At 38.2% G+C, this 26,947-nt stretch overlaps 1 protein-coding gene across 1 annotated transcript in view; it reads left to right on the forward strand.

Annotated features, from left to right (window-relative positions):
* Positions 1–26,625, forward strand: part of MRPS27 (mitochondrial ribosomal protein S27) — a 42,766-nt gene extending 16,141 nt beyond the window's left edge. The window contains exons 5-11 of the mRNA XM_063180616.1: positions 14,575–14,689; positions 15,180–15,258; positions 16,522–16,637; positions 18,089–18,191; positions 20,348–20,490; positions 21,993–22,148; positions 26,216–26,625. Coding sequence (XP_063036686.1) covers positions 14,575–14,689; positions 15,180–15,258; positions 16,522–16,637; positions 18,089–18,191; positions 20,348–20,490; positions 21,993–22,148; positions 26,216–26,455 — 952 coding nt within the window. The 3' untranslated portion in view covers positions 26,456–26,625. The remainder of the gene's footprint in view (positions 1–14,574; positions 14,690–15,179; positions 15,259–16,521; positions 16,638–18,088; positions 18,192–20,347; positions 20,491–21,992; positions 22,149–26,215) is intronic.
* The last annotated feature ends 322 nt before the right edge of the window (positions 26,626–26,947 follow it).

Raw genomic sequence — 26,947 nt, forward strand, 5'->3', positions numbered from 1 at the left:
GACAGTCTTCTGTAGATACTTCCATGGTTTAGAGGTATTTATTTACAGCTCTGTTTTATACATTTGATTTTCTTTTTTTAAAGAAGAGGTAAATGTTTACCAGAATGCTATTTTTCCTGATGTGGACAGCTGCCTTTGAGAAAGAACCTTAAATGAAAGTATTGCTTTTCTGCAAATGTTCAAATTTTAATGAGTATGTAAACATTAATTATATTAAATGCAACATGGAAAGCATTTAGAAAATGTTTTCTATTTAAAACGTACCAATTTAGGAAATCTTATTTTTATTTGGTGAAATAAGATCCTCAGTATGTCAGGATTTTTGTATTTGTAGGTGCTAGTTTTTATTCCTGTTTCAACTTAGATGTGATAAGCGTGCATTCCTGCTATTTTGAGTCACATACTAATTTTTGAGCTAAACTAAGCATAACATAGAAGAGTGGAGAGTATATTATGTCTGCAGCTGTAGAAGGGGCAATAGTTATTAAAAGTTCTGTTTTCAGTTGCTTAACTAGTAACCTTCTCAAGTTTGTTATGCTGCTTGTAAAGCCTAGCTGTACAATATAGGTTTCTTGGGGAAACAAGTGCCTTTAATACAGAATTTTATTTTTGGGGTGTGCAAACTGGTTTGTTGTTGTTGTTGTTTTTTTTTTTTTTTTTTTTTTTTTTTTTTTTTTTTTTTTTTTAATAGGAATTATGTTGATTTTTTGGTTAGCTTTAATTTACAGAATTGTAGTACTGAATAGCACTGGGTTATGGGGTAGCTGTTCAAATTAAAATATTAGGCCATTTTACCTTCATCTATTCTTACATAGCACATATGAAATAATAAAATAGGCTAAAAATGGGAGAGTGTTTATTGTATACTTCGGGAAATTCAGGATTTTGTGCTACTGCAACCAGCATACTCAAGATGCTGAACAGTTTAAATGTCATAAATAGAGGGCCAAGTACAAAGTCAAAAGGCTTCCAGGCAGAAAATGTCTTAGGAATGTCAGTGATCAGGATTCTTCTACTGTAATCAGTAGTAAAAGAAAGAATAAAGGTAGTTTTTGAGCTGAGATGTTATTTTATTGCCGTTAAAGGCAGTTTTCCAAGGGGTGAATCAGGGTGTTCCTGGCTTAAATGGACTCAGCAAGCAGCTGTGGATGAGCTTCTGATAAGAAAAGTAGTTTTATTGAAAATTGATTTTTAAGAACAGGATGAGTATTTAAAGCCTATATTGTACTAATTTTATTATGGAAAAAAATAAGCTAGGAGCTAGAGAGTGAAGATATGCAGTAAATATTGTCGGCTTTCAAATGTCCTCAATCTGGGAAATAGGAGTTGCATAGCTTGTCGCAGTTGTTGGGTTGAAAATACATCTTGGGTTAAACATATATGTGTTAAGTTTACCCACTTACCAGGATTTACTTTGTATTTTTTCTTATGATTGTTTTCTCTGACTTGTAACTAAAGGAAGTCTTAGAAGAAAGTGGGACTGGACATCCACTAAGAATGTGAAATGTTTTTGAACGCTCCAGGGCATATCACATGGTAGTTTAACATGGAAAAGGATGTCCGTCTGTCTGACAGTTTTCTATACATTTTTTTTTCTTTACAATGTTTGAGGAAACATTTTTTCAGGAGACTAATGTGAGTGCTAGTAAGTCCTATACAAGTAGTTTCATGACATTTTTGGTTTTGTACCATGGTGGCAGTTTTGTACCATGCTTTTGCAGGTTGTGTGGGAGCAGGCCTGGGACCAAAGCATCTCTAACATTCCACTGCCTGAGAATTCCTATTCTGCACCACACTTGTTAAGAAAACTGTCAGTATGTTTGAATGATGGCACGTCATGTGCTAGTTTATAGGCTAGACTGATGGAGAGATGGACAAAGGCATTAAGATATTTTCTTCCTGTCGCACCTCAGCCAACGTATGAAATACAAAGCTATGCAGTGAGGACATCCCTTCATTTTACTATATGTAATGAACAGTCCATATGATCTTTAAAATCATTGTTTCATAAAATCTTGGTTTAGTTTACAGGCTTTTAAGATGACTATGATCTGGTCAAGCACATAAAAAAGGAGCTATGCCATCTAACTGGACATGATAGTCAAGAAAAGTGTTCTGTGCTTTGTTGGTAACAGTGAAGATGTTCAGCTTAGTAATGTGATACAGCAGAGTGGATCCAGTATAATCTATTGTGCTCAGACTATCTGTGGTTTTGATGCACATTGCTGCATTGTATATAGTAACAGATTGCTGGTGTGATATGAGTTCCACAAGGTGAAACTCTTTGGAAATGGAAAGAACATTTAAGATGACCATGTTAAGAGGTGGAGTAATCACCACAGTTATAGACCTGCTTTGTTCTCTTACACTCCATTTTAGATAAAATGGTTTTATAACCAATAATGAAAATTATTATGATGGGGAGGAGGTAGACTTACATTAGCATGCATCTTTCTTTAGCTTGTAAATGATTTGGCGTGTTAATTTTCAAGTAGCTGCCTTTTTGTTAAAAAAAAAGATGTTTATGCTTTTGTAGGACTGAAAGTGTTGTGTCAGCATTTAGTTATCGAGACATGTAGAAAATTATGCAATTATATCCAACAGACTGTAGATTTTTTTTGCCCCAGTTAAAAAAATTTGAAAAGTCAATAATGTTACTCTATTCCAATGGCTCCGTTTTTTCTAAATATTTCCATCTTTAGAAATGTCCAGACAGATTAGAGTGCAGAACAAAAATTAAAATAAGAGGGTACATTTATTCAGCTTGTATATCTGCTTATTTCTGCATATACATTTGTGCCTGTGAAAAAATGTTCTCCCTAAGGGCAGAAGCTTGATTGCAGACAGATCCACAAAACAGTGCTTTGCTGTAATTGAATAGAGGAGTATTGAATCAGTAGATAAGCAAAGGTCATCGTTATTACTCTTATTGTTTACAGAAAAGTTAAGTTAAGGTGCAAATTTCTGACTATGAGATGCTCAGTGGCAAAATGAAAAAAAAATACTCAAACAGTCATTCAGGATACTTACTTTTTTGTTGGTTGGTTGCTATGTTGGTTGCTTGGTTGGCTGTTTGCTTGGTTAGTTGGGATTTTCTTTTTGTTGTTTAAATACTGCTTTAATAGTGAGCATTTTGGAGCTGCATGCTCCAAATAACGTATCTATGTTGTCTGCTGGAATGAGTCCAGTTGCATTTTCTGTGCTTCTCTGTACCAAGCACTCTGCTGAGCTACCTGCAACTGTTCCTTCTGCCATAGTTCCTGTTACCTCTTTCTGAGATTTACTTGATAAATCTTTGGTTCCTAAGTAGGTTTACTAATCCCTGAGTAGTCCCTTCCTTACCTTTCTTTTGTGGTTTTTTGTGGAGGGCATTGTGGGATGGAAGAACAGTATGGGTTTGGAAAAAGCTTAGATGGAAGTCTGAGCCTTTCTTGTTGGCTGATTTTATCCTCTTACCTGTTTTCTTAAATCCTTATGTGTCCCTGTCCCTGAAGGAGAATGTCCCCAGGCTTTTCAGCTGCCTCTCTGTCTCCCCATTGCTACATCAGTTTGAAAGCCGGAGGAACTCAATTAAATGTGGAGTTGGTTGTTTCAGAAATAGCACTGTGGCTGTTTTCATCAGTTGGTTTCTATCTTCACCACTGGTGCATCTCTATGGGGTGCTGGACTGCACATGTTTGGAAGGTGCTGAGGTTGTCCATGTCTCCCAGCTTTCATTTAATTAATGGTTGTATGCATGTGTGGTGACTGGGGCAGGTCACTGGTAGCTTGGAGGAGCTGTGTGTTTTCTCTTTGGACCAGGTGGGGATTAGACCCAGGATCTAGTTTAGGGAGCATTTAAGCAGCGACAAAGAATGCTTTCTTGGATTTATTGTTAAAATTTGAATGGGATATACAAGACAGCAGCTGATAGAAATGCCTGTTTGCTCAGCTGTGAATGTAGACCCAATAATAATTCCTTTCTCATGCTGAAAAGTGAGCAGGGATTTTGGTTATTCCCCCTCCCCCCCCCCCTTCCCCCACCCCTTCCCCCACCCCACTCCTTCAGTCTAGAACTTGTCAGGCTGAAAGCACACAAATTTTGGCATCTGGATTTGCAAACTGATTTTCACCTTTGAGTAATATCTGTTGTTTAAGAATTGGTATGGATATAAAGCTGCCTTTAATCTCCAGAGTCAACGTTATGATGATCCTCTTTATGTTGACATTTATTCTGCTCTCTCCTCTGTAACTGCTGCTTTCATTTAAAAGAGGGGGGAAATACTCCTTTCTTCCAAGTTCCACTAGGGAGTGTGCAGAGCTGGACTAAATCAAGCTACAAGCTAAATAGACGGCCTCTGGCAGCAGACAGCTGGGTGTAAAATGGACACCCACTCCCTCCCCCTTGTCTGCACATTTTGTGCCAAAGTCCACAAACGAGACTGGCTGCTTGTGTGTCTGACTGGCGGTGAATGAGGTGAAGCAGCTACTGTGAGAGCGTGACAGCAGAACATGTGCAGCAGGAGTGTTACAGTCCACTTTACCAGCAAAAAGATGTTTTTGTCTTCATTTAAGTTACTGTCCTGCAGTGATTACTTCTTTTTGCAGTTTTCCTTAACTGCTGTGTGAATGTCAGTTTGGACCCTGTATACAAGGTCTGAGTAGGCCACTGTAAAAAGGCAAAGTAGCAAGTCATCCTGGCTTTGCATTGTGGGCCAGTCATTAGCAGAACCAAAAGCATTAGTGAGTTATCATAGAATATGCTGAGTTGGAAGGGACCAGTCAGGCTCATTGAGCCCAGCTCCTGACTCTGCACAGGACACCTCAAGAATCACACCATGTGCTTGACAGCATTGTCCAAATGCTTACTGGACTCTGGCAGGCTTGGTGCTGTCACCACTGTATTTATAACTAGCAATCTTGGATGTGTTCCTGTCTCAAAAGGGGAGAAACTACAAAATACCTTTTTGCATTATGAAATTCTCTCTGCCTGTTTTGGGTGCCGTGACCTCATTTTACTCTGCGGCTTGCAGCTACCTACGCAAGGGAGCATTTGTCCTACAGTACATGCAGTACTTAAAGAGAGGTACCTGCTGTCTCTCTTTAAATGACAGATCTGATAGCATAGTCTTTTTCTGAAAATAATAAAACAATCATGTAGCTGGTAAGAGCCCACAAATTTCAAACTGCCTTACAAAATGCTTTGGTCCAGTTTGCCATGTTTATCCTTGTTGTACTTGCTGTTCCTTGGGATTGACATATGCAGTGAGGCAAAGGACATTTTGGTCTCATGAGTCTCAGAAGTTAGATATACTAAGAGGTATGCTAACTAGATGGCTCAGAAGTGCTGTGATTGGGTACTGTGGTTAGAGAACAGTTTAAAATGTGTAAAGGAGTTGAGCATTTCTTGTTAACTCTTTGCTAAAAGTATTTTTATTAGGAAAATGCAAGGGTGGAAGAAAAAAGAAATACCAGTAAGTATTGCTCATTGAGACATGACATGAAAAGTAAACGGAATAATGATGAACTGTGTGGTAGCCCTGGCCTATTCACCAATGATTGACCTTTTGGAAATGGTTGCCTTATTGACAGTGGCTGTGACTGAAACTGCAGGTATCAGGGGGTTTGTTCTCTTTTTAGGTGTTTACATTTAGTACTAAAGCCTTCTTTTCTGCCTCCCCTTCACTCATGGGGTGCAGAAGAAGAGCAAATACACAAGGACATCAGACTGTAGCAGTGAAAAATGTAAATGTATTAGTGCAAAATTAGGCTTGAATTATGTGCCTGTGACAGCAAATCTGAAAAGGTAAAACCTGTACTGTGCAAATCTAGTTTGTGAAGTGCTTGGCAGCAAGTGCAAGGTTTGGTTCTTCCTCTGCTTAAGTTGCTTACTGAGATCCATTCAGTATTTGTATTCCTGAAGCACTCAGAGGTGCTGTATTCCCAGCACCTCTTTTTTGCTCTGATTGTGGTGTGAAACAAACTGCAGAATAAACAGTTTGGCTTGTACACCTCTGTATTGCAGCCTTTGACATACTCAAGACAGAAATACATCACTTATGATCTGTGTGAGTTCAACTGTGATCAAACTGGAAAGTGTCAAGGGTTATGTCAGTCAGTGGAATGCTGCAGTCGTTTGAAGCTAATGTGTGATCTATTTCTGGGAGCTATTTTGTGAACCATAAAGAATTTGAGTAAAATAAATAGAAAATGCAACATAGTTACAATGTAGACTGCAGGTCTCAGTGATTAGGTCTCTAACAAAATTATGTTAATTTTGCCCCAGGTTAAATCTACACTGAATATTAGGCATTGTTAAAAAGCTACTGTTTGCAAATACAATAATAGCAATGTCTGTTAAAGGCTGAGATTTTTTTCCTGCCATAAAATCAAGAAGTCTTTATTTGCTTTTCTTGACAGCAGTTCTTACGCATATGCATGAAGTATGCCTATTTAATATGGTGTGAAAGGGGTATTCTCTCATAGTTTGGGCTTAGTGCTAAAAGGCAGAAACACCTTGATATGTGGTGCATTTCTCTCTGACACTGAGCTGTCACAGAACTTGAAGTCACTATTTTGTTTGCATGGAAAGCCCTTGGTGCTACATCTCTGTCCAGCTTGGTTAATGGTTGCTGGAAAGCAAGCTTCACTGTGACATCCCTGCAGTAGTAGGTAGCTAAGAGATGAAGGTTTTCTGAAACATCTGTAATAATTTATTTTTTAAAAATTAAGTCTAATGAGCTTTAAAGCAATTTAGCCATCAAATGACATAAAGTTAACTATGGTTGAAGAAAGTCCATGACACAAGTACTATTTGGTACACAAAAGATTTTAAACTTACTTTTGAAGTGCAGCTAGTGGGAGCTACCTTTCTGGTTAACAGTAACTAGAAATTGCAAGCAGGCTTTTGCAAACATTTGTTTTTTGTTTTGAGAAGTTTGTAACTTGTACACTAGCTTTCAGACAGGTTTAATTTGTTGAAGTAATGACAGGCATAGCTGAGTTAGTAAAATGGTAACAATCAAATCAGTGCTTTAATTATATATACCTTTTTTACAGCTTGTGTTAATCAGTTTTCAGAGATCCAAGTAAAAGAATCAGCAGAACTGACCCTTTGTTGAGCTTTGAAACAGCAAGTTTTATCCTTATGCACTTTGAAACTGCTGAGATTAAAAAAAATTCCCTGAAGCAAGAAATGTAGTATCTTGTATGGTTCTTAATTTGTCTGGTTTTGCATGCCAGAATACCGGAAAAAGATATAATTAATGGAAGAGTCGGTTTTAAATTAGACTTGATTGTGGTTACATGAGAAAAGGAAAGGCACTTGAGAGAATCTTATCAGAATCACTATAGCAACAGCTCACTTCATCATTCCCTGTGTGCTTTCTCAGCCTGTGATACTTTCTCTACAGTATTGGTGACATTTATATTCAAAACCAGTCATTTCAGTTGTAAGTCCAGAAGCATTTGTCACAGAGAGCTGTCCCCCTTACAGTCAGTAGTTTGGGGAGATTTTGTGTTTTTCTTATTGTTGTTATTATGACACAAGCTTTTCTTCTTAATTGTCACTCTTTGAGTGAATTTCACCTTTGTGGTGAAAGTAGTATAGATTCTTCATGTGTGTGACAAGAAAACTGCATTTTTCCTGATTGTCTTTGTTTAAAAGGAGTAGGAGAGGTGAAGGGTGGTGGGTAACTGTTTTCCTGGGAAAAGGAGAAAAATACAAGTGCTGTATTCAAAAATCTGTTTATTTGGTTTCCTTCATTGCATTCACCTCGTCATTTCATTAAGTCAAAAAGGGGTGTTGCTTTATTCATAGTTTGCATTTGAAATAAAACTGAATGTGATAATGAGATGTTATAATGTTCTTTCATGAGACTAAAGCAGGCATCACCACCTTTTCTTGATAGCAGTGTTCTTTTACCTACCCAGTGAGTCTCCCCAAAGGTCCATTTTTAGTGAGCTAGCTGATGACCTTCTCTTTAACCTAGTACAAGGAATTGTGTTGATACTGGATTTTTAAATATTAAGGTCTTAAGCTTCTTGCTAGATAAGGCCTGTGACTAATGTCATCCTATTTCAGGTTAGGCATATAGAGCGTGTTCAGCCAAACTGACACAGATTAGTTCACATTCTTCACTAGTTCACTTCTTAGTAGTGAACTTCCATTGGAGTTCTGTCAGGGAATGCATAATTCTGAAGTACTATGAATCTACATGAAAAGGCTCCTCTAAGTTTTTTAGGAAACACATTTAGCAGCCTTGAAGAGTTTTCCCAGGGACAAAGAGTGTACTGAGTGCGTATGTTGTTTGAGCCTTGGCGTTGCTTTTTCAGTCTGAACTAATTAGAATAAAGATTTGAGGCATTTAAGGTAAACATGTGGGATATTCATGAAGTTGTCTGAAGGATTGCTGCTTTGTGCTTTGCGAATAATTCTAGGGAGGTTCAGCGCTGCTTAGTGTAACCTGTGGGCAGAAGGTCAGAAGAGCAGCTTCACTGCAGTCCTGTTAGGTTGACTGCCTCTGCGTGGAAGGATTGATAAATAAGTCAGATATTTTTCAGAAATACCACTATCTGTTTAAAATATTGCGATAGCAGGAATGCCAATAAATTGCTTCAAACTTGCCATAGGCTCCTTATCTGTTGTATTGCTATTTCTTTTGTGATAGCTCTTAGGTCTATTTATGTATAAGCAAAGCATTTCTTTCATGCTGTGGTAAACTGCTTGTCCATTCATACATTATTTTGAAATTTGTAAAATTTATCTAGGATTTTGCAATTCTTTGATCATACTGTTTTTTAAACTTTTAATGTAATAAGGCTTGTTCCTTATGCTTTACTCCTGAGGGTCCCTTAAATTCATCAAAAGGAGGAAGAGCATTTAGTGATACAAGGCTGACAACAGTGGGCAGGAAAAAAAAGAAAAACTGTCAAAATAGGTAGGTCAATAAAGAATAAACTACACCCTAACTGATAGTTACTGTTAGAAAGAGACTTTGTGAAGCTGAGCTTTCTGTGCTTGAATGTAGTTTTGAGCACTGCAATAGCTACCCTGAAACTACTGAATAGTGAATTTTCTCCCTTCAGTTGTTGGTAGAGGAAAGTTACCCAGATAATATCCTGAGGCTTCCTAAATAACTGTGTAGTAGGTACTTCTAGACAAAACATCTCCTTTTCCAAATCTAGTCTTATTACTAAGTTTAAGGATTAAGAAAAAGGTAAACTTGTAACATTGAAGTGAACAGAAGTAAAAACCTAATGTGGTATAACATGAAGCAAGATGTGATACTTAAAATATCCTTAAAGTCTCCTGCTCAGTCTTGATGTTTGACTGTGGTCCTATACTGTAGTTTCTCCATATCTGATCATTTAAGTCTGTTTTGGGGCCATCATCAGACATGCATTAGTGGTGTTAGAGCTCTGTGCAAATCTTGAACAAAAAATGTTGTGCATGAAATATGAATTCATGTGGAGGTGGAAAGAGCTTAATTTAGAAGAATTATTTTAGCATCAAAGCAATCAAGTTAAATTAGTTCAAAATAAAAGACAGGGAAGTCAATAAAAATTAAAATAGAATAGGGGCTGAACATAGGATTTTTTCAGGGAGTCTGCAAACCAGTTTTCTGCTTGTGTAAGATTCTGCCTCAGCCTTAGACTATGCTCTGTTATAGTTGTCTTGTCTATTTTTTTAACCTGTCCTATTACTGCTTTTGATAATTGATATCTTATAGTACATATACTACTTGGGTTTTTTTCCAAAACAAAAGCAATGGGTTCCCTCTGTTTTTGAGTGTAGGCAGTTAATGTGTGCGGCATTTTCTATAGGACTGGTAGGTTTACACATGAAATTTTTACAAGATTTATACAAAAAAGGTGAAGGCTAAAATGGCAGTCAAAGAAGAGATGGAAAAATAGAGTTCTGTTCATTTTTTAAAGGAAATTTCTGTCAATAATGATTGCTTTTCCAGGATTGTTTTCTTTGACACTGATTTATGAGCAATGCCTCTTGGTCCATTTAAAATGTAGATGATTTTCCCCAAGGCTTGTGGCTTGAAATGACAAACAAAGGGAGAGTTTTGGGTGACAGCCTTCCAGTTTCCAAGCTAAGCCTGCCTGGAATCCATTTGATCATTATGCACTGTAGCTGAAAAAATGTGCCTGGGAAGAAAAAAACATGGCATTGTTAATATGCTTCCCAGCCCTGTATTACTTGTGTAAAATCTGGAGTTGCTTCGGATTTGTTCCACTGAGATAGTTTCTTCTTGGTTTGCAGAGATATTTCCTATCATATTTATTCATTTTAAGACTCTTCACGTTTTGTGTTGGGACTTTGTAGAATTTTAAGTGGATGAGAAGTAATCTGGGACTCTCCCTTCTGTTGAAAATATATGAACACGCAGACCCATGTTTCTCTCTAGTTTTAAAGGAAGAGAGATAGGAAGTGCAGGGATGTGTGGATCATTACAAGATGCTTTCCCTTTAGGCCAGGTAAAGGTGGAGAAAGGAAGAGTTTCTTCCTTCTGCGAATGGGGGAGAATGAGGAAGAGGAAAAAGTGTGTCTTGCACAAGGATAGCTTCTGGGAGTATCAGGAATTGGGCTGGCCCTGAGGAACGTCACGGAGTCCAAAATGGAACTTGTGAACAACAAACAATGGGAACCGATATGTTGAGCTTGTTTTCTCTATATACTACCAGGAAGAGCAGAGCAGAGCTCTTCCTCATGGTCACTTCTACAGCACTTTCTCCTCTGTAATGCAGCAAATTTCCCTTCACCATCTTCCTCATTTGTGACTGTCCCCAAAGCAATGAAGTGCCCTCTATCAACCTAGGAAAAAGAATGCAGACCAGCAAGGGGCAGTTCTGTTTTTTCTCAGGTTTGCTGCATACTTCCCTTGAGAAGACAGGATGTGTGAAAGCAACTAGAGTGCATGACCACTTGATGGCACAAACAAAGTTGCAAGACTGAAATAAATTAGTTGGGCCGGAATTCAGCTTTTCTGCAGTGTGTGAGTGCACCAATATAAATAAGTCATGCTTGCTGTAGTAGTACAGCACCCCATGAAGCACTCTCAGCGTCTGTTAAACTTTTTTATTGTTTAGTTTCTTTCACACAGCATGAGTACCCCAGCACTGTTGAAAATAATGAGCAGCAGGGCTTTATGCAGTAACTTAGTAAACTGACAATGTAGCCCAATGTGCTGGCCTATTTGTGAGCAAGAGAATGTACTTGCTTGGCTAAAAATGTTCTGGTTGCCTTGCACTGAGGCTGTACGCTCCTTCTGTGTCTTCCAAGTTATAATCATTGTGCAAGTACAAAGCAACTGTTAGTGAAAATCAAGTTTCTGGACTGCATAATTTGAAAAGCTTTCAAAAATAAAAATAATTCTCTAGAGTATTGCGTAGTGTGCTGTTAGATTCACAATGACCTTGATATTTCAGGCTCTCCCTGTATTATAAATATTTCTGGTTTTATTCCCCATGGAGGCAGATGTTCTCAGTTCAATGACTGGAAGGATGACCATATTGATTTTTTAGCCATTAACATTAAAGTGTACCAACAGAGAGCTTCTCTAAGAGTTCCTTCTTGTCTTTTCTAAACACATTGTAAGAATCTTGGGCTTCTCTGGTTTTTATTAGTTCTCAGAAAAATGAATTTCAGCACCAGGCATCTGCAAGATAACCTTCTGGTCTCTCCATTAACCACACAGCAGTTGCTGGAGACTTCCTTTATTTAATTCATTCTGAATCCTCTTTTTTTTTCTGTAGTTTTAACTTCCTTCTGTCTTTTCATCTGTCCTTGAACATATTGCCTTGCTTAATTATATCCTGTTTGGTGGACAAAGAGAAGGAGGAGGATGTTAATGCTTGTCAAAATGATGAGCAGCCTCCTCTTTTTCCTGATCCCATTTCAAGTGCAAGCGCCTGCCGCAACATTTGGTTGATTTGTCTAGGATAACTGTAAAAAACAGATACTCTGTTGGTTTTTCTTCTCAGCTAGTACAATAGAGACAGAGCTTATCTCAGCATTGTATGGATCAGAAACAAAGTTTGCAGTGCAGTTGTTTCCTTTTCACTTCCAATTCTCCTACCACATCGTGGATTAATGGACATGTCTTGTGTTGAGGCATCTTGTACGTGCATATATATTGCATTCATGCATCAGTCTCCTCTCATTCCCATGCAACTGGCTTGTAATTAGTTGTTAGAATTAACTAGAAAATTACTTTGTTAAGAAGCTCTTTGCTTTTCATTTGCATAGCACCTAGGGCAGGCAAGACCTGACCTGAGCATAAAGATCAGTATAAAGATCTTAATAGCAACATACTTGCAGTAATTATATCTGAAAGATCCTGTCATTATCACACACACACACACACACACACACACACACACGCACGCACACGCGCGTGCATGCAAAAATCAGTCCCAGCTCTATAAAAGCTGGTGTGCAGATTTTTTACAAGGTTTTATGGCATGCCTCTGGATTTTGTGCATATTGATTCCAGCAACGAGTGTTGACTGGATCAGCTTAATTCTGTTTCTAGGCCACATTGTATGCCTGTTAGGCCTTTTGCTGTCCAAATCCAATTCTGCTTTGAAACCTAGAAGCTTCCATTACAGTAAGCTTTAGCAGTCCCAAGATACAGGGAGTATTGGAGTGCTCTCTCTCACTGTGGTGTACTCAAGGGAATAAACAGAGCTGTGAAAAAAGTTGGATATTCAAATGCATTAAAAACAGCTGGTTGGGTTTTTTGTTGTTGTTTTTTGAAAACTTGTTTTTCATTTGCAAAGATTGTATCAATAGAAAGCCTAATTTTTTGAGAGAATCAGTGTCATGCTTTTTGAAAGACAGGTCTGTTGTTTTCCACTTGAGAAACAATATTAACCATTTAATGAAACTTTGAAATATGTTGGCAGCATTATTACTGGGTGCTGGTTTTCCAGCTTGACCATTCTTAAATTGCTGGTGAAAGAGTCTGTAGCAATTGGATAATTTTTCATCAAAATATGATTAAATCCAAATTCCTGTAACTGATACTTCCTGAAAGCATTTGTCCATGACCCAGGACTTTAGTGAAAGCAAATGTACATTCTTGCTACTCTCAGTATTTGAACTCCAGAGAGAAGAAAATGGAAAGTAATTATAGTACCAGAATGGATGCTTGTAATTTAATATTCAAAGCATGCTTTTCTTTGCTATTAAATTTTAATTTAATGGGGAGATTTCTATGCCACTTACAAGTACTTACATTTAGATTATGTAGTTGTTTAGCTTCACTTTTGGCATGGCTGTCTTTGTTTTGAAGGCTCTCTAGGCTGCAGTACTTTTCCAGCCTTGGTCATCTGTGTAGCCCTCAGTGATAGACAAGAGATTTACTGAGGGGGAAAGAGGGTTGGTGGCCACATTAATCTGATAAACGTTCTGGAAAGCATGCTCACTCAGATGGAAGCGTCTACCCTGCCTCTAAATGGTGCTGCATCTTGGCTTGGGGCTGCGAGCATCTGCACATGAGCTCAGCTCAGTCATTGGTGTTCTTTACAGAAAGTGGCAGTCACTTCTGTGCTGGGGACTGAGATCAGTTTTCATTTGAATTGAAAAAGACTTGCATGCATCTCTTCACATGCAGGTGTGAAATTCAGCTCAAGACCAAGGCAGCAGCTCCTACCACTGAACTTTTAACTGATGCTTGAATGTTTACCAAATCTGAAGTTCCATGTGCTTTCTGTCACCGTTTGTTCAAATATGGAGCAAAGTGCATGTGTCTGAATTAGGATGAAATGAAATTAAAAGTATTTAATTGTACAAATTAGTCAAGCACTGGAGTAGGTTGCCTTGGAAGACTGCTGAAGTCATGGCATGAGGTGTCTCAGAATAGATTAAACTGGTTCAGGGAGGCAGGGAAAGGCTATCCAGCAGAGTTTCCCTGTGCATGAGGTATGCCTCACTGAATGAAGCATTTCTAAGGCAAATGGAGCATGCAGCAGCCCAGAGATGACCTGTGCTGAGGCATAATGAATTCTTAACTGGTGAAGTGAGGCATGATTTAGAGAGGGCGGGAGACATCAGATTACACAATTCCAAAGATTCAGATGCAGTTATATTTTGATGTAATTCTGATACTGCTGATGTAATCAGTTGTAGCTGTGACAATCCTGGCAATTGTACATCAAAATGTTACACAATACAGTCTTACAGAATCACAAGGACAAGGTCAAAAACTACTACAGTATTTATACCAGTCTCAGTTGGCCTTCGTAAATACACCAAAATGTTATTTTTTGGTATTCTTTTTTTTTTCAAGAAAAAAGCAGGAGGCTTTCTGGAAAGTGAGAAATTTAAATATTACGCATTTGTGAAACGGTCAGATTCCCCTTTGTACATACTATTAATGTGTCAAAGTTTTGTTTTTCTTACTTGAAAGGGCTATCTGGAGCTCTTTAGAGAGTGGGGATTCACTGCCAAGTCAAGCATGGAGAAGTTTGTATCTGAGTTCATGAATGGTGAGGTTTTGAAACTCATAGTTGGGTTGATTACAGAATTTGTTTCTGTGATAGCAGAGTCATATTGTCACCAGAACTTCTTGTCATCTTTAGGTTTCGGCATAGCCCAAATTCCTGGTACTTGAGAGACTGGACCATTCACAGCTGGATCAGACAGTGCTTAAAATATGGCGCTCAAGATAAAGCCTTATACACAATACAAAACAAAGTAAGTTTTATCAAGGAAGAGACGCGAATATATTTGATTGGCTTTTGATTCAAGTGTGGCTTGACAGGAATTCCTGTTGCAGCCAGGGCCTGTAGACTGTGGGTTTAAGTTCAGGTTTCTTCGTCAAATAACAAATTGCTATTGCGCTTGAATTTTAGCAATAGCCTTTTTACATCCTCTCTTTTAAATAGCTTTTAAATCCTCTCTTTTCTCAGAAAGCTCTTTGATTTTAAATAGTGTTGGTGTCCAAATCATGTTAATTGCAGGGGAGGCATAATAACGTGATAGGCAGTGCTATTCCTTGTCTGAAAGGCTCAGATAAAATACTAAAACAAATGCAGTGCATCAGAAGTTGGAGGGCCTACATCACAGGAGCCATGCTAATCTCTTGTGTTGCTTACATACATTGCATCAGTTGGAGTGTTGTGGTTCTGTCTTTCTGGTATGTGCAGCACAATTGCACACAACTTTTTTCGCTTCTTTTCTTCAGGTTCAGTATGGAATTTTTCCAGATAATTTTACATTCAATATTTTGTTGGATTACTTTATAAAGCAGAAGAAATATGAAGGTAAGAAAACACACACCAATATGGCATCCTTAGTTGTATGCTCTTACATTTACAGAGCTTTTCTTTAAACTAAAAATTTGTAGCAATATTTTTTCTGAATTCATCATAAAACACAACTTCACCTTCCCTTGAAATATTTTCTGTGTGTTTTTCCTCTCCTTTCTTTGGGACTTTATTAATTTTATAGTTTTGAGACTTGTGAGATTCACAGTTTCTACTGTTATTAATTCTATTGCAAGTGTAAACCATCTTTTTCAATTACAAGTCTGACATACGTGGTAATGATATTATAGGATTATTAGTGACGATTAATTATAGTGTTATTAGAATCAAAATGCGTGTTGGTGTTAGTCTTCCATACGTTTAGCTGTTCAAAAAGCTTCGTATAAAAATTATTTGTGTAGGCTTTCTGTCTGCCACTGGGGGCAGCCAGCTATGCTGAATTGCCATACTGGGCCTACCTTTCATTATTGACTGTTTAAGTGTTTGGATGAGTCCTCTCATGTTGATGACCGATACTAATTTTGATAACTCATTTTAATTTCACTTCAGGTTTTCTAGTACTGTAAACTTGCAGTAAGCTTTCCTTTACATGAAGCTCTTATAAAACAGATAACAGAAAGGAGCTGAAAGATTTTGCTAAACAACAAATTATTACATGATTGTTTTTTTTTGAGACATACCCCCTCCATCTTTGAATTCCGCCTTATTTTATCCATCTTTCTGTTCCGTGTGAAACTGAAGATCTTTTTCCAAACTGTCCTTGATTGGAAGTGTCACTGGAATGTCATATAGAGCTCCTCTAGAGCACTGTTTGCTGAATTGACCACTGTGGGTGATCTGTGATAACATTTCTTATCCTTTGTACTCTCCTGTCACCCTAAGGCTAATGAAGTTAAGCCGGCCTTCTCTTGTTTGTAATCAAAACACAAGAACAAAGAAATAATTTAAAAATTTTTTTTAATTATTGAAGAGCTAAGGAAAGAAGAGCCAACTGAAATGTGTAGAGCTAAGATGATTTTAAGAGCTCCTTGGCTGTAGTTTCATGCTATTCAACCCATTCTTCCTTCTTGCAGTGTATTTGAGCAACCCAAAGGAATAAGACTAGTTCTATAGGTGTGTTCTAGTTGAAATAAATGTTTCACTTCCTCTTCAACTATTTCAAAGCATACCACAGCAATAAAGCATCAGTGAACATGAGTGGGTGCAAAAGGAAGATACGTATTGGAAGCTATAATAATTAAGTATTGTTTTCCTCCATAGATGCTATGTCAGTAGTAACAGAGATCATGCTTCAAGAAAGTTTTGATGAATCATCAACACAGCTTCTTTCTCTCTATGTTTTGTACCAGTACCTGGCAGCCAAGTCTGAACATACGGTAAGCTGACCACACTCAGAATGATACACAGAGCCTCTGCTTCCAAGTGTTGTGGTGCAGTCAATCAGACATTCAATCATGAACGTATTTTATATCCCCTGAATTTACCTGGGGGAAAAAATGCTCCATTTTCTCATTATTTTTGCAACTGCAGGAGAAAGAAAAAAAGAAAGAAAGGAAAGAAGTCACAACCAAGTATGAAAACCATCAAATCATTTGTCACCCCATTTGCTCCTTTCTCTGAAAGGGAGGGTGTGTAGGGATTTTCAGTTGTAATGTGTGCCCATTTGAAGGATGTGAATTGATACTTCAGTTCAAAGCAGACTATATCAATGACCACCAAAAAATATGTCACCTATTATATAGGACACCCCATTAAGCTGGGTATTGCTCACCGTTGCAGCTTGATAATGATGATGTTGCAGACTTATAAAGCATTTTCACTAGTTTTTTTAGTATCCCTTCTTATTACATATCTGTTTTAAATTAAATTTGTTACATTTCTCCTGTCTCCAAGGATTATGGGTTTATTATTTACAGCTTGCTTGCTTAAGGCCAGAATGACAGTTCAGGGTCTTGGAAGTGGCATTATTCTACCTTTGCAGATGGGGCTCAGTCAGTAAAGGGGGCTTAGTCAGATCTGCTATGATCTCTATAGGAAGCTATTTTTAATGACGTTTGGCTCAAGCCTTCACAATAGCATGTTGTCATCTATATAGCAAATGCTTGAAGCCTCCATCTGTTTACATGAAGCATCTTCCAGAATGCATTTTGCAGTTGCCTTCAAGTTTTACCCAATTGGGTTGTAATTTGAGTTTTCACCAAAGAAGAGAAAAGCACATTTACCGTTTTGGATATTTTCTTCATTGCCTGGAAATAATGTATAGTGACTTGTATGTGAAAAGCAAAGGGGTGAAAATCTCATTTTTCCATTGTGTTTGTCTATGTTTGTGTATCCGTACTGGGGAGATAAGCATTTGTCTGTATGTATAATGTTTCATGAAAACTGAATGTGCAAGCAAAGGTGGTGTTCAAGACAAGCTTATTTATATAGCTGTGACCTATTTAATATTTTGAAATAATCCCATCCAAAGACAGCAGTGAAATTATATTTTTATTTGTATACAGCGTTCAAAGTAACATTCAATGCCTCATAATGCTCAGAACCAGTTTTCTGTGTTTGGTTTAACACCTAGGGGTAGATATAGTAAGAAGAACTTTCTTGCAAAATTTCAACCACTCACATTTTAGTCTTCTGCAAAGAGAGTTATTCCTCAGTACAATTTGTACTGTTCCTCAGGACAGATATGCTGTAACTGAACATTGGGCATATTTAATCATTCTTTACTTTATTGCTAAGATGTGATGAAAGCCGTGCATGCTGTCTTTGCTGCTGTTTTCTATTTGTGTTTGTTAAAGGAGCACTTACTTAGTTGGTGAATTATTTGCAGTGGGAAGAAGAGAGAAATATTGGAGCTTCGCTATTGCTTACGGGTCTAAAGCAAAGTAACACTGTGGGTTTTAGTTCCCAGCTCTATGGCTATGCATTCCTTGGTAAGTTTTACCTCCCTCATTGTCAGTTTTCCCCTCTTGTCTTCAGTGGCTGAATTAAATTGGCATCTTTGTTTTATTAAAATGTAACCAAAGAGAAGGCAAAGGAAAAAAAGAAATAGTGGAAGGACAATTTCAGAGTTTTGATTAAACCTGTTTTTTAGGCCTGGAAGGTAGAACTGATTTGAATTTGATTAATCAGACAGCTTCAGAACCAATTTTAGGGCTCCCTGCATGTTTGGATTAGATGCTGAAAGAGAGAAGATACTCTTAAATAGCAGTCGGATTGGTTTGTTGGTTGACCAACAAATTTAAAAAAATATCCTAAAGTACAGATTTCCATGATACACAATATAAGGTTATGGACAACAGACTCTTTTTCTGGTTAATAAAATATCTTTAAGCCTTCTGAGATGAGAGAGTACACCCTGGAAAACACTGTGTTTAGAACTTCTACTAGTGACTGTAAAGTTGATGTTGGGGTTGTGAAGAGCAGATAGCAGTGCCTTTATCCTGTATCTGTTAAGAAGTCTTTGCTGTTAATAACTTGCTATATAGTATTAAAGAGAAGTTAGATCAAAGTATATTGAGAATTGAAGGGAAGGGAAATGGGCAAACAATTCTTGAATTTCCTCTGACTTTTTAGTGGAATATAGTATAGATAGGTTTTGTTCTTCTCTATAGAATGACTATTTACTAGGAAGTAAATAGTCAACAATTTGTTGTAAATTTTTGTTTCATTACCTGCATTATTGAGGGTAATAAAAAGTGAATTTGTTCTTCAAATGTCACCTCAAAATATAGTGTGTTTTGGCAGACTTAGGACGCTGATTTGTATTTATCATGGCTGTAAAACAAAAAATTAATTTTCAGTCAAAAAGAGGGATAAATGTGAAAACTAATTTGAAAGCAGGATTTTTCATAGCACTGTAGTTTGTAATCCAGTGGAGATACTGTTATGAACAGGGACTTTGCTGTTCAGTTGCAATTCAGTTTGGAGAATTTTAAATGTCATATAGATTGGTGGAATAGTGGCTGTATTTCAGAAATGCACTTCACTCTTGTCTGAGAGCAATAGTGCTTGGTCCATGACATTGACATTCAGTGGATCAAAAGCTATTTACTGTTATGTCATGTATTCCAAAGTCTTGCCAACACTAATGGAACTGACCTCTGAGAGAGTAAAAGATGTCTACAGGCACAGAGTGGCCTCAAGCACCTCAGCTATTTTAATGTAGCCATGGTCCATAGGCTCTGTCTGTGCACTTATTACCTTGCTTTTCCTAAACTGTTCTCTTCCATGTAAAGAGTGTATCTCTCATAGTTTTGTGTTATTATAGCCAGAGTGCAAATTGGATTGAGAGCTTGGACACAACTCCTGTAAGCTACACTTGAAGAAGTATTACCTGTTTTGCTGACAATTACAAAATCAAAGCCCAAGAGTGACAATCATTGTAAATTGCATCTGCTACGATGTGATATGTATTTCCTCTCTTATGCAGGAGTTTCATGATTTCGAATAATTACTCAGAAGAAAAACCACATTGCAAGTGGTGCAGTACATCACAGGTCCTGCTAAGATCAATGAACACCTTGTGGCACAGATTATCTTATATGGAGAATCAGAATCTCCTTTTTGCCAGGTTTCCTGTATTTCCTCTTGGGAAGCCTCAGCAGAAACAGGGGTAGTAAGCTGAGCACTTAGCCATAACATGTGCTGTTGTGGGTGAGTAAACCCTAGAGACCACAGAGGTAAATCTAGGGAATCAGATTTAGTGCACACATGCTCCACAGTCAGCTGAAAGCTAAGGAGACATTTGTCTGAGATTTTCAGGCATCCTTCTACAAGCTGCTGTTACAAAGCCTGACAACCATAAAACCACTTACTCTGATTTCCATCTGGGCAAAATTTTTGGGTGAGGGGGAATGAGGAGGTATCAGAAACATGCACATAATTAGATGAAGTTGAGCAAAAAATAAGTACATTAATAAAATTAGAGCCATGGAAATTCTATCAGAGCAACTTCATATAAGTGTGCTGTTTTTATCCCCGAAGCCAATACACTTGCTGTTACTGCTAGAAACTAGAGCCAGCCTATACAAGTTCCATTAAGATTCAGATACTAAAACACTAACAATAAAGTGTGTTTTTATCACAGGGAAGGTGGAGTTGATGAAAGGATTAAGAGCTGTATACAATCTAATGCCCCTGATGTGGACACCTGGGTATTTGAATAGAGCCTTGCAAGTGATGGAGAATGTGGCTTCATTGTCAGGGGACATCAAAATCTGTAAAGAGGCTGTAAGTATAAAGACTATAACCCACTGAACAAGGGGAATTTCATATAAAACAAACTTCAGTAAAACCTGTGAATTCTGTGCCTTGTTAATGAAAATATGCCCTGCAAACTTCAGAGGCCTTTGCAAGACAGGAGAAGTAATGTTTAGAACAGAATCAGTGCTTAAGTTGATGAGCCAGTGATAATGTCTACTGGCATGTCCTTGGCAATGAGTGTGTGCTACTGCCACAGACCATTTAAGTTTTCTAAGCTTTGCCCTCCTTTTAGAGACACCTGTGTCTGTGTCACAGGAAACACGTGTCTGCAGGGATGGAAAGACACCTTTGTTTCTCAAGTTTTTGAAACTACTCAGAGACATATTTCTTAGCAGTGAGGATGAACTGTCACATCTTCTTGCTCTTAAGGCTAATTGTATGTGTTCTGTGCCCTCAGATGATGTCCCGAGTAGTACTGGTCCAAAAAGCCAACAAAATGATTTCTAGAAGGTTTGTACTGCCCTCAGTCAGGGAGGATGGCTAGATTCAGTCCATTTATTAGGTTGGCACTACCTAAAGGACCTGGGGCTTAGGACTGCTGGGGGAATCAGGCTGATCCTGGAATCAGACAGCTTAGGAGTAACTTAGTTTGCCACTACCACATGGGCTGGAACATAGTAACATCACTGAGGTCTCTCCTTCTCGTTACTTTTTCCTGAAGGTGTCCCTGATGATGGGAGCCTCCCTTTTGCTCATGTCACTGCTAAACTTGCAGTCTCCCCTGACAAGCAGAAGTCTGGGGCACTGTTCAGCATGTACTCCTACCTATTGCTCTATTTTCTGAAACTTCTCAGTATAATACTGGACAGTCCAAGACAGGTCACATCTGCGACTTCCACCAGTTTTGAGTTACCTCTTCAGGTGTGTAGTTTTGGAGGTATCTGTCTTACTTCAAGTCTGAAGAACTCAGCTTAATACACTTGTGATTTTTTTTCCTGAATTCCTCAGAATTCAGGAATTCCTCATCTTGCTCTGGGTTGTAGATGAACATCCTGGTGTTGAAACAGGGCTGTATGTCTCTGGTACTGTGGGTCCATAGAAGATTCTATCTGTCTGCATACTGATACTCTAAAAATAGTAAATGCTATTAATACTTAGAAATGTTATCTATATAGAGATACTTTTTACTATTTTCAGTGAAGAGCTAAGAACTTGTAAAAGAGGGTTCTTGCTGATTCTTTACTAATGCTGCATCTCTGTACACACCCAGTCGTAGAGCCCAAAAAGCAATGCATTGACTGAGTGAGAGCCACACACTCCAAAATCCCAAGCACGTACAAAATTCTTCCAAGATTGTCTCATTTCCTTTTAGAATTTGGTTTTCTGTTTAGCATATACAGAAATCATCTCATAATACAAGGTAATTCTTTAAGTTGTTTGAATGCATGACAGTTGCGTTACTTAGACAGTTGTGTTACTTAGTGAATCCCAAACACTTGATTCTAACCATTACAAATGTTATTGTTCAGATTGATGCCTTGAAGACCATTTTGCAGTCTGTCCTTGAAGCTAAACCTGATGCAGAATCTGCTGAAGAAGCCAAAAAATTAGAGCAGAAGTCACAATGTACAGAGTCAGAAGAAACAGAGCAATCTAAAGTACCTGAGTACTACAGCCGATTCAAGGTAAGACAGTTTAATTTCTCTAAATATTCTAAGCTGTGGTACATCTCTGTGATGCATACTAGAAAATACAGATGCTGACTTACTATGGCTGGTAGACTGACACCCTTTCAGTGCATCAGGAGTTCTGTTTGGCATTTTTGAAACTCATGTCACCTTACATTTTCACTTCTCCAAACATGAAGCAGCAGCCTACGAAGACATAATGCTCAAGGCTACTTGTCTTTTGTCTGTCTGCTGGAATTTTATCTTCACTTTTCATGTATGAAAATGATAACTCCAGTCCTGTTTGCAAAAGTATGTCTTTATAGACCCATTATCTGACCTTGTGTGGACTCTTGCTCATTAAAATAAATTGCAATGGGTGTGAGACTGCCCTGAATTTATTGTCCATTTGTGTACATTATAATTATGTTGTATGGATGAAATGTTGTATCTTGTACTTTCAGACTGGAGAATTAAATCAGGTTCATATCACCTTCCTTTTATCTTTAGATTGTTACCATGTTGATGGTAACATTAAGAAACACAGAAGCCTGTTCATTAGGACACATCTATATATTAAGTGCATTTAATTTGATCATCTGATTTTATTTGATCATCTCAGAATGAGCTAAATCAGCTAATTTTACTTTATCAACTCTGATTTGTGCTGTGGTAAAAATCTAGTACTTCAGGTTGAAACTTACCTGGCTTACAGTTCCAGGAGCAGTGCTCTTTCCTTAACCCATCAGTTTCCATTGTTTCTGCTGAATGGCTGTGACCTTGCACAGCTGTGCTGGATACAGCCTGTTCTAAAGAAATTTCAAAAGTTAAAAGACTAGTATCCTATGGTTTCAGCTCACACACATATACACTTTTCCTTGCTTTAATTTTTACTTGAGTAACTTTGCCACTAATCTTTAGATATTAAACTTGTATTGTAGGCAGTTAAAACTTTTTAATTGAAGTGTTTGGGAATCAGTGGGTTATCAGCATATGGTAATTAATGCCTGGATGAAATTCAGTGAATTAGGTGAACACAAGTGTCCTTTGAAGGAGGGAGTGAGAAGTTTTTTATGTATCTCTTATCATCTGTCCATTGTCTAGCCTTGAAGAAAATAATGCAGAGTGCTCAAAATGAGGTCTGAATATCAAACTGGGGACTAGTGCCAAGAACCTAGTTTTCTTCTCAGCTCAACCTTTCCACAAATTTCATAATTAATTCCAATTCAGGCATTCCCTGGTGTGGCAGTGACCTTTGGCCAAAAAATGAGTCCCAGTGTTTAAAATCTGACCAGGGAAGTTTGAATATTAGAAAGACATAGCCACCATGTGACATCTAGACATCCAACAGTAATAAGCCAAAATCTCTGAGAAGATGAGCTCATGGGTTAGAATGCCATTTCAGCCAAGCCTGAAGGAGTTCCTAGATTCTTCTGTCAAATCCATTAGACCAGCCACAGCAGCTCTTCCCAGTTGTGCCCTGGGACACTTACAGGTGTAGTTCATGGTGCACTACAAATCCTACAAGTGTGAGGGAAGGTGGCAGCTCTGAGTCAGCCTGATGTGTGCATTCCTGGCTGCTGTGATCCCAGCACAGATCATCTGTGTAACCCCGGCAGAGGGTTTGCACTTCTGGTGCTGAGAAAAATTCGTTTGCACTTTGTCCAGCCCTGCATTAATTAGCCAGGATGCCCCAGTCTTTCTCCTTGACCTCAAATCCAATTGCTTCTGCCTCCTGCACTCCCAATTCTGCTTCACAAATCATACACCTCAGAATGCAGGCAAAAGCATATGGGTTTGCTTCAGACATACACATGCTCCTCCATGGTACTCCATGGAATGGCCTCTGTGTTTCATACCAACCTTCAGAACAAAGGAACTTTGTAAAGTTCCTGAAAAAGGCACGGAAGTCTAAAAGATATGGATACTTGTCTTTGCTTCCACTAAAAAAAAGAGGACATGAGGACATTTGGCTCTTTTCAGAAAAAGCTGTTAGAGCTGTAATCTGGATTCTGACGTTCATTTGGGTTGTAATTACCTGTTTTCAGATGTATGCTGGGGCTCACTGCTCACTCTAATGTTCTTCAGGCAATTCTTTCCATCTGTGTCAGTGATCAGTAGGCAGCAAACATTTTATCACATAAACGCTGGGAATACCTTCTCCAAAAGCAATGCACCTTCTTCCCTAACTTGTCTGCATGCAGAACTGTGGAGACTGCTTATAAAAATCATGACTTAACCATTTAAGGATGTGCTCTTTTGGTACCTGTGGGACATACAGCCTGCTTTCCTAAATCAGTATTACTAATGTACAAGAGAAGAGCAGGAAGTATTCCAGGATACCAAGGAATATTCCAGGAATACCAAGGCTTAGGAAACAAGACCTACTAGTTTACAGTTTATTGCCTTTCTGTACTTCAATTTCCTGTGTTCAGCCCTTTCTCAGCACATCCTTGGTAGAGTTTAATAGGAAGAGTGTGAATGATCTAAACCAGTTACTTATCTAATCTATGAACATGGTTGTCAAGTTTCTTCCCCAAACCCAAGCTGTACAGTCTGTTCAGTTTTCTCACTGATGCCTTGTGTATCTACTGAGACTAATACACCTAAATATTTTATTGAGTTTGGTTTTAGTCCATTGGCTTTGAAGACATTGGCTTTGTCTTCATTCTTTATCATAAAATCAAGAAAGAGAACCAAATATGCAAGCCACTCAGACCTGCCTGTCTAGCATTTTAAAAAGTCTTTAATCTGCTGTCTGGCCAGTGCAGACATTCAAGGTAAAACACAACAAAGCCTGCAGTTGTGTTGGCTGAGGGAGAGAGAAGTGGAGGAGCCTGAGAGGGGACATAATAGTTTCCTGCCTAAGAGCAAGGCAGAGCTTCCAGGTAGGAGCTGAGGGGATATGCATTTTCAGATTATTGCCAGTTGTGAGCTTGGATAAGAGGAACGCTGTGGATCAGCTGCGTAGTGCATAAACTTTCAGTGATAACTGGAAGTATGGATATCTGCATGGCTCTAAAACTGCCATTTTGTTTGGAGGAGAATGATCCTCACATTTTCGTTCCATTGTACTGCAATGCAAAACAAGTTTCACTCAAATGAAGAAAATACAGATGTACCTTTCATTAGAACACATACTTATTTTAAACATTTTTGCAGGTGCTGGACTGGGTAAAGTGTTTTATTTGAATGAAGGATTGGGTAAATGTGTTTTCACCTAATGACTGAACAAGGCATAAAGAATTTTCCAGTGCTATATCATCTTCTCCTTGGTTGTGTATCTGCACTTTCAAGGCAATTAATCAGAATGTTAAGGAGCCATCAGACTAAAGATCACAGAAAGCCAGAAATAGTATCACTGGATGATTCATCATCTTACGTGTATTAACATTTTATGCCGCAGGAAATCTATATAAGTAAAAGCTTAAGAAAGAAAACGAGTTCCTTTCTGAGGCTTTGCTCTGTTTCAGTGTAGAACATCACTGAAAAAAATATCACTTGCTTTAGCAGTGTTGTATAATCTGTGTAAGTGTAGTCACACCTCAGACACCGTAAGCTGGGAAGAAAAATTATGGGAGTTGCTTAGTATGCAATTGGAAGGAGAACATTTGAAGTGATGTGCACCTGTTGGGAAGGATGCTGATGCAGGCAGTGTGGCTGAAGTCTTGCAGTTGTTTTGAGGCAAGACACAAACCCAAGGTGTCTAAGTAATATTTATTGTCGTTGACTGAACAGCTGATCTTTGTTAGTACCAGATAACTGAACTTGGAAAAGAAAGAATTTGAATAGTTAACAAAAATGAAATTTCATTGGTTCAGTTTTGTTGCTATAAAGACGAATGCTCTAGAGATTAGCATTTGAAGAAATGGTAGCAACTACCACAGCTGAAACACTTCTGTGTGATAGTAACCTGGCCTGTATAACAGCAGCAGCAGCAATACTACTACTACTATTACTACTACTACTACTAATAATAATAATTCAGTGATATGTTGGTTGTAGAGAAGTATTTTGTGTCTGATTGTTTTGTGATTGACTGGCTTTCTCCTTGACACTCCTACCAAATCTCTTTTTTCTGACAGGAGCTGTATTCCAAACTGCATTCACTTGGCAAGGTTGAATCCGAAAGCCTGTTAACTCTGACCACCCAACTTGTCAAGCAGAAACTGCCAGAATGTGAAGTGGAAGACATTGCAAAATATGAGCAGAACCTCAAGAAGTGGGAAGAACTACAAGTACTTCTCATTGAGAGAGAAAGAGAGATGAGAGAACAGGCTAAGCAGGAAATGGAAGCTAGGAAGCTAGCTAAAGCATCTGCTTAGTACTGGAACTAGGAATGCAGTGGTGTGCACTCCTCTGTCAGTGAACTGAAGTGCTCACCATTATTATTATTTCACTTCAATCATGCTGCAGGTGTGACTGCTGTATGCAAATTAAGCATCCCATTTTCTCTCTTTCCTGAAGTAAAGCACATATGGTTTAGAAATCTTCATCCTGTATATGATGTGTTTTTTTTTTACCATCAGCTAGGCAAGACATGGGAAAGAGACAACACAAAGGCATAAGGAGTAGCTTGCCTGTAATGAAAGGTCTAGAAGGGTGGAAAGAAGAAAAGGGAAGAATTTCAAACACAAGTTGTTTCTGAAGGGGTTTCTCACAGGAAAGAATGCCTTTGCTACCCTGAACTGCAGACACTAAGAGGATTAACATATTGATTGGGGTTTTTTTCGTTTTCCCAACCCATTTGGAAAATTCAAGCTTCTATGTATGGAGTAGGAAGGTAGGAAGCCTAACTTTAGGCTATTTTTAAAACC

The sequence above is a fragment of the Melospiza melodia genome, chromosome Z, assembly GCF_035770615.1.
Source record: "Melospiza melodia melodia isolate bMelMel2 chromosome Z, bMelMel2.pri, whole genome shotgun sequence".
Taxonomy (NCBI): Eukaryota; Metazoa; Chordata; class Aves; order Passeriformes; family Passerellidae; genus Melospiza; species Melospiza melodia.